Source organism: Pseudonaja textilis, chromosome 4, assembly GCF_049901715.1.
Source record: "Pseudonaja textilis isolate UNSWEBS1 chromosome 4, rPseTex1.2, whole genome shotgun sequence".
Classification (NCBI taxonomy): Eukaryota; Metazoa; Chordata; class Lepidosauria; order Squamata; family Elapidae; genus Pseudonaja; species Pseudonaja textilis.
The window spans coordinates 87,065,085-87,078,046 of record NC_141993.1 but is presented as its reverse complement, the minus strand read 5'-3'; the positions used below and the strand labels follow the sequence as shown (position 1 = coordinate 87,078,046).

Here is a 12,962-nt window from a genome sequence, read left to right as displayed (position 1 = left end):
TGTTTAGTTCTGGGCTTCTGGATCTAGCGCAGCTGGCTAGGGAATTCTGGGAGATGTAGTCCGCCAGGCTTAACCTTGGCAAGTTTGGAGACGCCTGACCTAGTGGGCTTCCCTGGGCCATTTCCTTAAGCTCAGTGCTGCCTGCTTTGTTGTCTTCTGAATGCAGCCTTGAGGGTTCACCTGCTCCGTTTCTCCTCTTCTTCTAGGGTCGCAACACGTACGTCGTTCCGACACAGCAGTATCCTGTCCAACCTGGTGCCCCCAGCTTCTACCCCGGAGGCAACACCCCAGAGTATGGCCCTTTTGGTAAGTGCACAAACGCATGCCTGCCAACACCGATAGGGTTTCATCCCTAAGATGGCCAACCTCTCCAGTGGGGGTTAAAGGGGAAGGTAATCCTCGACTTAGAGCCACAATCGAGCCCCCCAATTTCTGTCACTAAGTGAGTTTTGCCCAATCTTACAATCTTTCTTGCCATGGTTGTTAAGTGAATTGCTGCAGTTGTTAAGTTAGTAGCACGGGGTTAAGTAAATCTGGCTTCCCCATTGACTTTGCTTGTAAGAAGGTCACGAAAGGGGATCCCATAACCCCGGGACACGGCAGCGGTCATAAATACGAGTCAGTTGCCAAGCCTCCAAATTTTGATCACCTGACTATGGGGGATGTCAAGGCTCCAACAAATCCACCCCCATTCAAATCATAAGTCTCTAGCCGCATCTTTCAGAGTAAAAAAAAAAAATGATTTATTAGGAGTGACCATGTTGGCGTTACCTGGGTGCAGCTGACACTAAGATATATCATTCATTTCCCCCTTGACCCTGGTCTTCCTTCCACCCCTGGATGTATATTCTCCAATGGGATACATCCATAGCCAGGAGTCATCAACAATGCTCTCCAGTAATCTTGTGCGCCAACAGCTTCGGCTGCCTAGCAATTATCTGAAGCATTTAAGGAATGCACTACTTTCCCCACTCCCTTTCCGCTGGCAACTAGAAAAAGACCAAAGGACTATTTTTTTAGTTGACGGGATGCTGCAACAGTCGGATATGTGAAAAATGATTATAAGTCACTTTTCTCCACCGCGGTTGTAACTTTGCACGGTCAGTAAACAAATGGTTGTAAGTCAAGGATCTGTACAGGTAGTCCTCGACTTACGACCATAACTGAGCCCAAAATTTATGTTGCTGAGACAATTTGTTAAGTTTTTTTCTCACTTTATGACCTTTCTTGCCACCGCTGTTAAATGAATCACTGCAGTTAAGTAACACGGTTGTTAACTGGCTTCCCCATTCACTGGGCTTGTCGGAAGGTCGCAAAAGGGGATTGTGTGACCTTGGGACACATCCTAAAAACTATGAATAAATTGCCAAGCATCTGCATCGGTCGTAAGTGTGAAAAGCAGTCATAAGATACCTTTTTTTCAGTGCTGTCATATCTTCATGGTCACTAAACAAACGGTTTTAAGTCGAGAACTATCTGTATATGGAAATGTATCTGGATTAGAGGCAGAATTGAGAAGTGTTAATGAAACGGTCGAGTGAGGAGATTTTTGGCCTACTAATGAAATTAGCTGCTCCATGAGGGCTTCTTTTCGCTCCTTCCGTAATCCTTACTTTTCAAGCTCCGTCTCCTGCTGTTTTAGGCTTTGCAATTTATCCTTGAACATAGTGGCTTTGCTCTGAAAGGTGTTAAGTATTGATTTATTTTGTTCTCGGTGTGAAACGATTAAGGATAATACTTGGGGAAGATACACAGAGATCACGGCCAGAAAAACTTGGTGCAAACAGGGAAAATTACTTGCTAGGAGAAAAGATTGGTTCAATTGAATTCTTGAAGAGAAAATAAAAATTGAGATTCAGTTATGCAGATAAAGAATTCTAGATAAAGAATTCCTTCTCCTCAAACCTCTGGAATTTAAAAAAAATGCATCAAAATGGCCTTTTTTTTGGTCGGATTTAATACCTGGATACCATATCATGCCTTGTAGCAGTTGTTAATTTTTGCCTTTTTCTGGAGTGGCTTTCTCCCCTCTTCCCCGCAGTTTTGCATTCTAGCCAAACATCCTGTATCATTGTCTTCGACCTATGACCACAGTTGAGCCCAAAATTTCTATTGCTGAATGAAGTGGTTGTTAAGCGAGTTTTGCCCCATTTTCTTTATTGCCACAGTCGTTCCAGTGAATCACTGCGCTTGGTAAGTTATTAAGTGAGCCTGGCTTCTCCATTGACTTTGCTTAACCCCAGAACATTACAGCTATCCTAAATATGAGTCAGTTGCCAAAAGCGCCTGAATTTTGATCATGTGTCCATGGAGAAGCTGCAACGATTGTGAGAAAAACGGTCATAAGTTCCTTTTTGCAGTTGTAAGTTCCTTTTTGCTGTACTGACTTTGGAGCTTGGTATTCATCATTAATTGGTTCTGGGAGGGGCAAGGAATACCAATTCTCCCCCACAAGGAATAATGTGGTGAGCCAGAAGGCCATTGACAATGATAGATTCTTGCTTGTGCATCAAGTGCCAAACAAACGATGAGTAGCGGGACACAATTTTTGCATCAAAATGCGTTCATACCAAGTTCGATGAGTTTCAAAGCAGTTGAGTACCAAGGTACTTATTCTCTAATTTGCAAAGAAATAAGGTTTTATTCCGTTTCCTGGAGGTGATGGAAAATGTAGGCACTGAGAGAAGCATTCTGTGATGACTCGGGGCGCCATACAAAAATAACAAAGTCACAAAAGTAGAATAAATTCCCTTTAATGCCTCCAACTTGGCCCCAAAGTCCAATTATCCTCGGCTGGTTATCAAACTCTTCCAAAAACAGTCTACGAAGGGCAGAAATGCAGTCCAAACCCAAAGTAAAGATAATTAGAAATAAAAAAACAACGCAAACCACACTGAAGTAATTAACACCGCTTTCAAAGGATAATGCAGCACCCACAGTTGGGAGGACTCCAAAACCCTCGACAAAGATAGGAAGCAAAGGAGCCGTGTGCAGATGCCGCACCTGTTCTTCCAGCTGCAACTAATGAAAGGGATCAGGGCCTTTTCGTCTCTCGTAAGCCATGTTGCTCCCTTCTCCGTTCTTCCCTGCGTGCCCTAGGATGAAGAGGGGTGGTGGCCCTGGGTCTCCCTCTGGATGCCCAGCCGGACTGTGCCCTTCCCAGCCACTGGAACCACACACCCCACTCCCTGTCAGCTGCTAAATCTCCCCCTCAGAATCAGACTCCAACAAGGGCATGAAAGATGGAAATATATAACTGTTCTAGGCAGAACAAGTTCTGAGTTTGAATCCTGATTTTTGAGAATATTGGGAACGCAAAAAAAAAACAAGGGCTTGTTCCCTTCATTTTGATTCTAGCACAGTAAAAATAGAATAGTGGTGCATTCTGATCACTTACAGGTAGCCTTTGCCTTACAGTCATTTGTTTAGCGACTGTTCAAAGCTACGATGGCACTAGAAAGAGTCTTTCCACTTACATGTTTTCACGCTTACAATCATTGCAATGTCCCCATTGTCACGTGATCAAAATTTGGACCCTTAACAACTGGCATGTATTTATGACTGTTGCCATGTCCCACGGTCACGTGATTTTATGACCCTCTGTCAGGCAAAGTCAATGGGGGTAAAGCCCCTCAACCGTGTTGCTAACTTTTACAGCTGCAGCGATTCACTTAACAACAGTAGCAGGAAAGGTCGTAAAACGGGGCAAAGTTCGCCAAATAGCTGTCTCACTTAGCAACAGGAATTTGGGGCTCCATTGTGGTCGTAAGTCAAGAGCTACCTATAGGCAACCTCCAACAGAATTGATCAAGGGAATGAATTTTTTTTTTGTATAGCCAACAGCGGTTGGATTCACTAAGCAGAAGGAAATATACCTTTTGCAATTCCGTCTTTGACTTTTTTTTTTTTAACCCACAAATAAGGAAGCTTCTATTCATCAGGGAACAAAACTTGCACTAAGCAGGAAGGAAAGAGAGAGGTTAGGAGGGACGGGGAAAGTATTTGCAACTGGGGAACATAAAGGGAGAAGATTGTGTGTTTGCTGAGCTGGCAAATGGGTGAAACCTGTGCTTTATCTATCAAGCTGGAGGTGAGTCATTGGGCTGAATGCCCATCATGGAAATGTGGCCTGTCTGATTACCTGCATCATGGAAAATTGGCTTGCAACTTACTTAGCCTTGCTCCTGACACATAAGCACAGATAGCCCTCGACCACGGTTGAGCGCCAAATTTCTGTGGCTAAGTGAAACATTGGTTCAGTGAAGTTTGCATCGTTTTACAACCCAATTTTTGCTACAGTCGTTAAGTGATTCACTGCAAGTTATTAAGTTTGTAACATGGTTGTTAAATGACTCTGGCATTTCCACGATGTAAAAAAAATCGATGTAAAAAAAAAAAAAGGATGTTGAGACTCTAGAAAGAGTGCAGAGAAGGGCACCCAAAATGATGAGGGGACCGGAGTCTTAAAACGTAAGAACAATTGCAGAAAGTAGGTTTGTCTTGTCTAGATGTGGCCTGCAGGGTCACCCTGGGAATAGCGAAGGACTGGGCCATGGTGCCTCTGCCAACACGCGGCCCTTCCAAGCTTGGTTTTCGGCTGCCACAGCCTCTGCCATCCCTCTGCCAGCGAAAACAGAGATGGACCCTCCTGGGCACCGTTTTCAGTTGCAACATTCTCCCAGCCCTTTGCCAGTTAAAACGGAGCCTGGGAGGACAATGTCAGCTCTGTTTTCGCTGGCAGAAGGGCTGCAAGAGGCCGTTGTTGCCAAAAACGGAGCTCAGGAGGACCACGTCAGCTGCTTTCGCTGGCAGAAGGACTGCAGGAGGCCATTGTTGCTGAAAATGGAGCGTGGGAGGGCTGCATGCAGCCTCCTGAGCTCTGTTTTCGCTGGCAGAAGGGCTGCAAGAGGCCGTTGTCGCCAAAAACGGAGCTCGGGAGGACTACGCCAGCTGCTTTCGCTGGCAGAAGGACTGCAGGAGGCCATTGTTGCCGAAAACAAAGCGTGGGAGGGCTGCATGCAGCCTCCTGAGCTCTGTTTTCGCTGGCAGAAGGGCTGCAAGAGGCCGTTGTCGCCAAAAACGGAGCTCTGGAGGACCACGTCAGCTGTTTTAGCTGGCAGAAGGACTGCAGGAGGCCATTGTTGCCGAAAACAAAGTATGGGAGGGCTGCATGCAGCCTCCTGAGCTCTGTTTTCACTGGCAGAAGGGCTGCAGAGGATTCCCTCCCAGCCGCAAGTGATGTCAAACTGGCCACGTCCACCCCCCCCCCCTGGTCATGCCACGACCCCCCCCAGCCCCCCTCCCCCCAGGTCAAGCACACCCCTGATGCAGCCCTCAATGAACCCACCTGCTTTAACTGATCAGGCAACCTTCACACACACACAGACACACACATACAGCTTAACCTTTCCGCCCTCTGTAGGTTTTTTTTTAGTGAGGGTCTCAAATATTGAAACCAGGAGATTTCTGGAAAGGTCCCAAGGCTTGGCAGCCTCTTTAAGATTCATTCCTTGGCACCTTTGAAGACTTGGGATCTTTTGAGGACATTTTTAAAGCCCGACATAACTTGGGATTATCGGTAGAATGGTTTGACTTGGTGGGTCGGTTGCTGGGAGATTCTGCAAGAGATCCCAGGGAAGGGGGAGCCAATGCGAATTCCGCACTACTTCCTTCAACGTACAAGGTAGGCTGTGATTTGTAGCAGTTCATTTATTGACCATTCAAAGATACAACAGCACGGAAGGAAGGTGACTTATGACCATTTTTCACAGTTGCGACCTTTTGTAGCCTTGCCATGATCAAAATCAGGATTCTTGGCAACCGGCTCCTATTTATGACCATTGCTGTGTGTCCTAAGGTCATGTGATTAGCCCTTGCGGCCTCGCAAGCAAACTCAATGGAGAAGCCAGTTTCACTTAACAACCGGCTTATTCAGTAACTTATCAACTGCACTGATTCATTTAACAATGGTGGCAAAAAAAAGGTTGTAAAATGGGTCAAAACTCACTGTTAACAAATGTCTCACTTAACAGTAGAAATTTTGGGGCTCAATTGTGGTCGTAAGTTGAGGACTAGCTGTACATTCTTTCTCAGCTCTTAGTTTGCATATTTCTGACCCTTTTTCCAGTCTCCCTTCTCAAATGTGTTTGCAGGGAGAACAATTTATTCAGAAAAGCTGGAAAACTCTTGTCAGCCTCTCTGAGGGCCTCCTCTTCCCGTTTCCTTTCTTTCTGGTGGGACTAGTTTAATGTTTAACCGACCGACCAGAAGCCGTGCAGACTTTAGCCTCGGACTTAGCTTGTCCAAGTTACGGTAGCCGAGAATCCAAAGGTGGGATTATAGACAACTCCTGATCCAGTTACACCTTTAATTTCCTTTTAGGAGCTGTTTGAGGGCCAGTGAAACACACACGCACCTTGAGAAGGGTGCCACTTTGAATCCACACTGCTTCTCACCTGCCCCTGGACCCGATAATTTCTCCGACACTCTTTGGTTCCTGACCTGTTTGCCGTTTGGATTCTTCTCCCCGCATGATGCTCACATGCTCCCTGACAGCTTTTCCTATATTTAGCCTGGAGCTGGCCCAGCAGCTCCTGCAGGGTCAGAAATGTGAGCCGAGGAGGCCCCCGCCCCACCCACATTTCTGCAGGTCCCTGTTTATTTACTAATCCAGACGGTTGGGGGTGGGAGAGGGAAGCGTCAGTTTTGCACCCCTGACCGAAAGGTAGGTATGTTTGGCCCTTTGGTGGACGGCTGTATTGCCAGCAAGGGCGCCGTATTGCTTGACTTGGGCCTCTTGGGCTTAATATGGTGTTTTTTTTTAGCAGTGGGGTCTTTCCTAACGAGAGCGGCAGGGTTTGTGGTTTTTTTTGGTTTTGGAATCCTGAGATGCTGCCCAGGTCTCTTTTTTTAAAGATTGGCAGAGCCAAGACGGTTGGGATGGCAATCCCAATTAGGCAGGTGAAAAGGGAACTGGGTGGACTTTTCCCATCTCCCATCCAGCTCTTGAAAGCAGCGGTCACCAATCTTTGCAGCTTGGCGGCGCGGGAGCGGGCGGGGCCGTGAGTCACGAGCGCACGTGCACGCGTGCCCCCTCCCTGTGCACGAACGGAGCTTCGCGAGGGAGTGAAGGAGGCTGGCGTTCGTGCCTGAAGCTCAACTCGCGCGAGCGGGGAGGGGCTCTCGTGCTTGCGGGAGAAAAGTGGCGCTTTTGCGTGAAGGGAGCTTCCCCCGCGTGTGCAAGCGCCCTCCCCTCACACGAATGGAGCCTCGTCCGCGCCCTCCTTGCCCATCTCTTCTTCGAACAGGTCACGGCCCAGGAATGGCCTGCAGCCCCAGCGTTTGGGGGGAACCCCCCCTCCGCCTTAAAGGACTTGCATAGGTTGACAAAGCTCGTTCCCCACAATGGCGGCTGCGCTGGCCCCCAATGGCCGGCTGAGCTGCTGCAGCATCAGAAAAGGCTGTCATCGGCGTCTGCTCCAGCACTTCCTGCCCACCCATAAAGTTTATTAGGCCAGATGACTCAGCAGGGCCCGGGCTGCTGCCTCCATGTGCTCAAAACAGGCTCGACCAGTCAGTGCAGCAGCTTGGAGGAGTCTCCCCCCCCACCTCACTCCCCACACGTAGCCTCTCTTTTTCCAAGGACTGAGGAATTGCAGTAGCGCTCCGAGCAAATTTCCGAACAACAAGGGAGAAGCCCAGAAAGCTTCTTACAGAGGGTTTTCACGGAGTGTGTCGTCTTCTTTTTTTAAACAACAAAACAACCTTCTAATATCTCTGCTTTCTAAGCTGGCAATCAAAGAGAGTGTGGCTTCATTTCAAATCCCAGGTATATAAACCAGAGTTATAGATTGCCGCGGGCACAAGGCAGCATGGCATGGATTCTCCCTCTCCTGCCGTGGCTCTTGTCTTTCCCAGTTTTTATTTTTGGGAAAGGTGGGATAGTTCTGGGAACCTCAGCAGGCGTATAAACCCTCGACTATAGAAAAATGCGGGGAAAGATGGCAGGTGGGGGTAGGTAGCTGCAGGTGCATCTTAGGTGTTTTGGACTTCACCGGCTCTACTCTGTGGGCCCAGTGACAAGGAATGGTGGGTGTATTGCAGGCCAAGCACTGGAAGTCTTACCATTGACAAAGGCAAGTCTGATAAACGTGCTGCTGAGAATTTAGGTGCGTTTTTTTTTTTTCCCTGTATGATAGAGCCACAAGATTATCCGATGCCTCTTGTTGAGAAGCCAGGTGTCCTTTCATCTTGCCTCCCTCCTTTCATGGCCTTCTTGTGATCAAAGCATTATACAGTTTTGTGGTAGCCTTCATTCATTCATTCACTCATTCAAAGAAGACGGGATGGTCCATCCGTTTCCCAGAGCACCTGAAGGCAGGACAAGAAGCAACGGATGGAAACTAATCAAGGAGAGAAGCAACCTAGAACTGAGGAGGAATTTGCTGATAGTTCGAACAATTCCTCAGTGGAACAGCTTCCCTCCAGAAGTTGTGGCTACTCCAACAGTGGAGGCTTTTAAGAAGAGATCAGACAACCATTTGTCTGAAATACGGTATAGGGTCTCCTGCTTAAGCAGGGGGGCTGGACTAGAAGACCTCCAAAGTCCCTTCCAACTATTATTCTGTTATTCATTCCCTACAGGTTACTATATCTGAGCTTTCTCATTCAAGTTCTTCTTATACATCCTGTTCTGTTCACTCCCATCCTAGAAGCCAGTCAGAGCGAAACGTTAGCTTCCATTTTTATCTGTTTATTTATTTATAAAATTTACTGGCTGCCCCTCTTACTTATCTCTGGGCTTCCATTGTTTTCCTCATTTACAGCTGAGAAGATGTGATAGAACAGCTGTGGAAATACATCATAGCTTTTCTTCTTGCCCAAAGCCTGATTTTCTTCAGGTGTTTGAGTTATATCTCTCGCACCTGGAAGAAATTTGGCTGAAGTGGTGCTTTCATATTAACTTCTCTTGATGCTTTTCAGGTTATGATAGGGCTGGATGGCCCAGTCTACAGGTAGTCTTTGACTTACGACCACAATTGAGCCCCATATGTTGCTAAGTGAGATATTTGTTAAGTGAGCTTTGGCCCATTCTACGGCCTTTCTTGCCACAGTTAGTAATCTGGTTGTTAAGTGAATCTGGCTGCCAGGGCTCTGGTAGTTACCCCCATTTAAATCATGAGTCTCTAGCTGGATTTTCAAACCTAAAGAAGATTTATTAGGAGTAAACATTGTCCAGCACTGCCTGGGTATAGCCAACTTTGAGACACATAATTCATTGTCACCCTTGACCCTGGTGTTCCCCCACCCCCTGGGTGTATCATAATTCATATTCTCCAATGGGACACATCCATAGCCAAAAGTCATCAATCATACTCTCCGGTTAGAATTTTGCACGACAGAAATCTCTTGTCACCTAGAAACCATCTTTGCAAACATTTATGGAATGCAAGCTGCCCGCGGCTTCCCCCTCTCTTTCGGTTGGCAACTCGAAAAGACCACAGAAATATTTTATGAGTTGACACTGGCTTCCCCATTGACTTTGCTTGTTGGAAAGTGGCAAAACATGAATTGACCCCAGGACACTGCAACGGTCGTAACTGTGAGTCAGTTGCCAAGCGTCTGAATTTTGATCCCGTGTCCATGGGAATGCTGCAATGGTTGGCAGTATGAAAAAGGGTCATAAGTCACTTGTTTCAGTGCCATTGTAACTTCGAATGGTCATTAAATGAACGTTTGTAAGTTGAGGACTACCTGTATTTATTCTTTGCTATTGCCAAGTTGAGAGCAGAGGAAGAAATTATATATTTTTAAATGTGTGTGTATGTGTGTATATGTGTATATACTGTATATGTATGTGTATGTATATGTGTGTGTGTGTGTATGTATGTGTATGTGTGTATATACACACACACAAACAAACACACACACACACATATATACACATACACATATATATATATTCTTAATTTTTCGTGGGTACTTACATGTATGGCATTCAGCTTTGTTCAGGTATTTTCTCACGTCATTATAGTTGTGCTTTTAAAGTTGTAGCAACGTTTCGGCAGAATCTCATCTGCATCATCAGGCTTCTGTGTGTGTGTGTGTGTATACACACACACACACACACACACACACATACACACACACACGCATATATACACACACAAAATAAGCCCATTTGGAGAAAATTTTATCCAGGGAATTAAATGGAATCTACACATCACAGAAAGCAAAAATTGTCATAACCAATCCATGTGAAATTCAAAAGGGTACAAGAGAATGCCCCTTGTCCCTTCTGTTATTTATTTTGGTATTGGAAGTTCTGAATACAGGTATCAGACAAGATGATAAAATAAGGGGTATAACAATGTGTGATAAACAAGTTGGAAGGTTCAGCTGCAGCATAAGGATCCGTGGCTTGAACAGAGTCGAGCTGCAATCGAGGTGCAAGACTTTTTTTTTTTTTTTAAATCAGTTTCGTCACACGATTTCTCAGATTAAAAATCAGGATGCCACCAGATGCCAGCCAATGGGGAACAAGCTCAGTGGAGAGCTGTGTGCGTGATCGTCCCTACAAGTTTTAAGTGCTTTCCACCAATCCAAAAAGCAAAAACTTTACTCGTATTATTATAGAGAGAGGCTTGTGTAACTCATAATGAGCTAATGAGGGGGGGGGGAAACTGGTTGATTTCAAAGACCTGTCCTTCCAGATCTAAAATCTTCCAAGAGATCATCCCATGTTGCTCTTGAGGTGACAGCAGTGGCAAGATTTAGGTCGGTGGCTTGATCACAATGCCCACCATCCCCAGCCAACGTGTCCCATGGGTGAGAATGTGAGAGTTGCAGCCCAACATTTCTAAAAGCCCTGAAGTTTCTGAACAGGTTACGGGTTCTTTGCATGCAGTTTGGTCTAATGGTTTTAAGGCACCAGGCTAGAAGGCAGGAGGTTGTGAATTCTAGTCCTTAGGTATGAAAGCCAACCGGCGACTTTGGGCCAGCCATTCTCCCTCTCTCAGCCCAATTCACCACTCAGAGTTGTTGTTGTGGGGGGAAATAGCAGGAGGTTTTTGGATAGGTTCATGGCCGTGAGTTATTAGGGTTAGGGGCTTCTGTCATGTATGATTTGGGCATGCTTGCCTAAGATCATGTGAAATTTGGCACTGTGGAGAGACTTTAGCCACCGAAAGAAAAGAAATTTTTGAGAGAATTGCTTTCTCTTGTATGGGAGGCCGAACAAACAGTGGTTTGCCTTATAGGTTACAAAATTGGTTTAATGACCATTACAACAGGACTGAAAAAAAGTGACTTGTGATCAGATTTCCCACTTAATGACCATTGCAGCCTCTCAAAGATCCCCTGATAAAAATCCAGGTGCTGGCAACTGCCCTGTACCCTGTTTCCCCGAAAATAAGACCCAACCAGAAAATAAGCCCTAGCATGATTTTTCAGGATGCTTGTAATTTAAGCCCTACCTTAGAAATAAGCCCCAGTTAAGGTCATCCACCAGATGGATGCATTTAGTACTGTATCTTCCCCAAAGTAAGGCCTAATAGGAAAATAAGCACTAATGCGTCTTTTGGAGCAAAATTTAATATAAGACCCGTTCTTATTTTCGGGGAAATGCAGTATTTCAACATTTGCAGCATCCTGGGGTCATGTGATTGCCATGGGCAACCTTCCCAGTCAACTTCCAACAACCGCACAATTCACTTAGCAACTACAGGAATTCGCTTAACAAGGATAGTGAAAAGTTGTGAAATCTGGTGTGACTCAAAGCTTGCTTTAGCAATGGAAATTCTGGCCCCAATTGAACTCATAAGTCAAGGATTACCTGTAGATTACATGACAGGTAACTTTGCATGTTTGTACAGATAGTCCTTGACACAACAGTTCATATAGTGACCGTTCAAAGTTACAATGGCACTAAAAAAAGTGACGTGACTATTTTTCACACTTATGACCATTGCGGCATCCCTGGCGTCACATCCATCAAAATTTGGACGTTTTGAAACTGATTCATATTTATGACAGTTGCAGTGTCCCTGGGGTCACGTGGTCGCCTTTTGCAACCTCTTCTGACAAGCAAAGTCCATGAAGAATCCAGATTCACATAACAACCATGTTAGCAACTTAACAAAGGCAACGATTCACTTAACAACTGTGCCAAGAAAAGTCGCAAATGGGGCAAAGTCGCAAATGTTTATGTGGTCGTAACTCGAGGACTACCTGTACCTGTATAAAGTTTGATGCTAGAGTACAAAGATGCCAGAGACTCCAGCCTACCTTTGATTACTTGGCCACTGACTCATATTTATGACTGGTGTAATGTCCCTTGGTCATGTGATCCCCTGTCAAGCAAAGATAATGGGGAAACCAGATTCACTGAACAACCAGGTTACTAATTTATCAACTGCAGTGATTTACTTAGCAAACGTTACAAGGAAAGTCGTCAAATGGGGCCAAAACTCACCTAACAAATTTCCCACTTAGCAACCTTGATTTGGGGCTCAATTATGGTGGTAAGTTGAGGGCTACCGGTATGATATGACTGCAATAACTCAAATTTCTCCTTTTCTCCTTCAGCTGGTGCATATTATCCTGCGCAGAACGTGCAACAATTCCCAACTTCCCAAGTCATGATGAATCCTCAACCACCGGTCCCGCCAAAGCGAGAGCGCAAGACAGTAAGAACGGGTGGGAGGCAGCTGGGTGGGACAATAAAATAGCCATTAATGTGTTCCTCCCCGAAAATAAGACCTATCCTGAAAATAAACCTTGCTGTGGGTTTTTTTTTTTTTTGCATGTGTGCCTAATATAAGCCCTACTCTCCAAATAAGCCCTGCTTAAGTCTGGTTGTTCGTGTTGTCGCGAGGCAAGGCAGAGGATAGAGGTGCCCCACGCAACCCACACTGGCTTAGGGAAGCGAGGCAAGGCAGGTGTTGGGGCATAGGTGGCCTTGA

At 45.8% G+C, this 12,962-nt stretch overlaps 1 protein-coding gene across 43 annotated transcripts in view; it reads left to right on the top strand.

Moving 5' to 3' along the window:
• EIF4G1 (eukaryotic translation initiation factor 4 gamma 1) overlaps nt 1-12,962 on the top strand; it is a 126,090-nt gene that overhangs the window by 43,448 nt on the left and 69,680 nt on the right. For 40 of the 43 annotated variants that reach the window (XM_026718878.2, XM_026718875.2, XM_087933603.1 and 37 more), the window contains 2 exons: nt 207-306; nt 12,586-12,686. In XM_026718878.2, coding sequence (XP_026574663.1) covers nt 207-306; nt 12,586-12,686 — 201 coding nt within the window. The remainder of the gene's footprint in view (nt 1-206; nt 307-12,585; nt 12,687-12,962) is intronic. The other 3 variants (XM_087933607.1, XM_087933608.1, XM_087933606.1) reach the window with 1 other exon arrangement.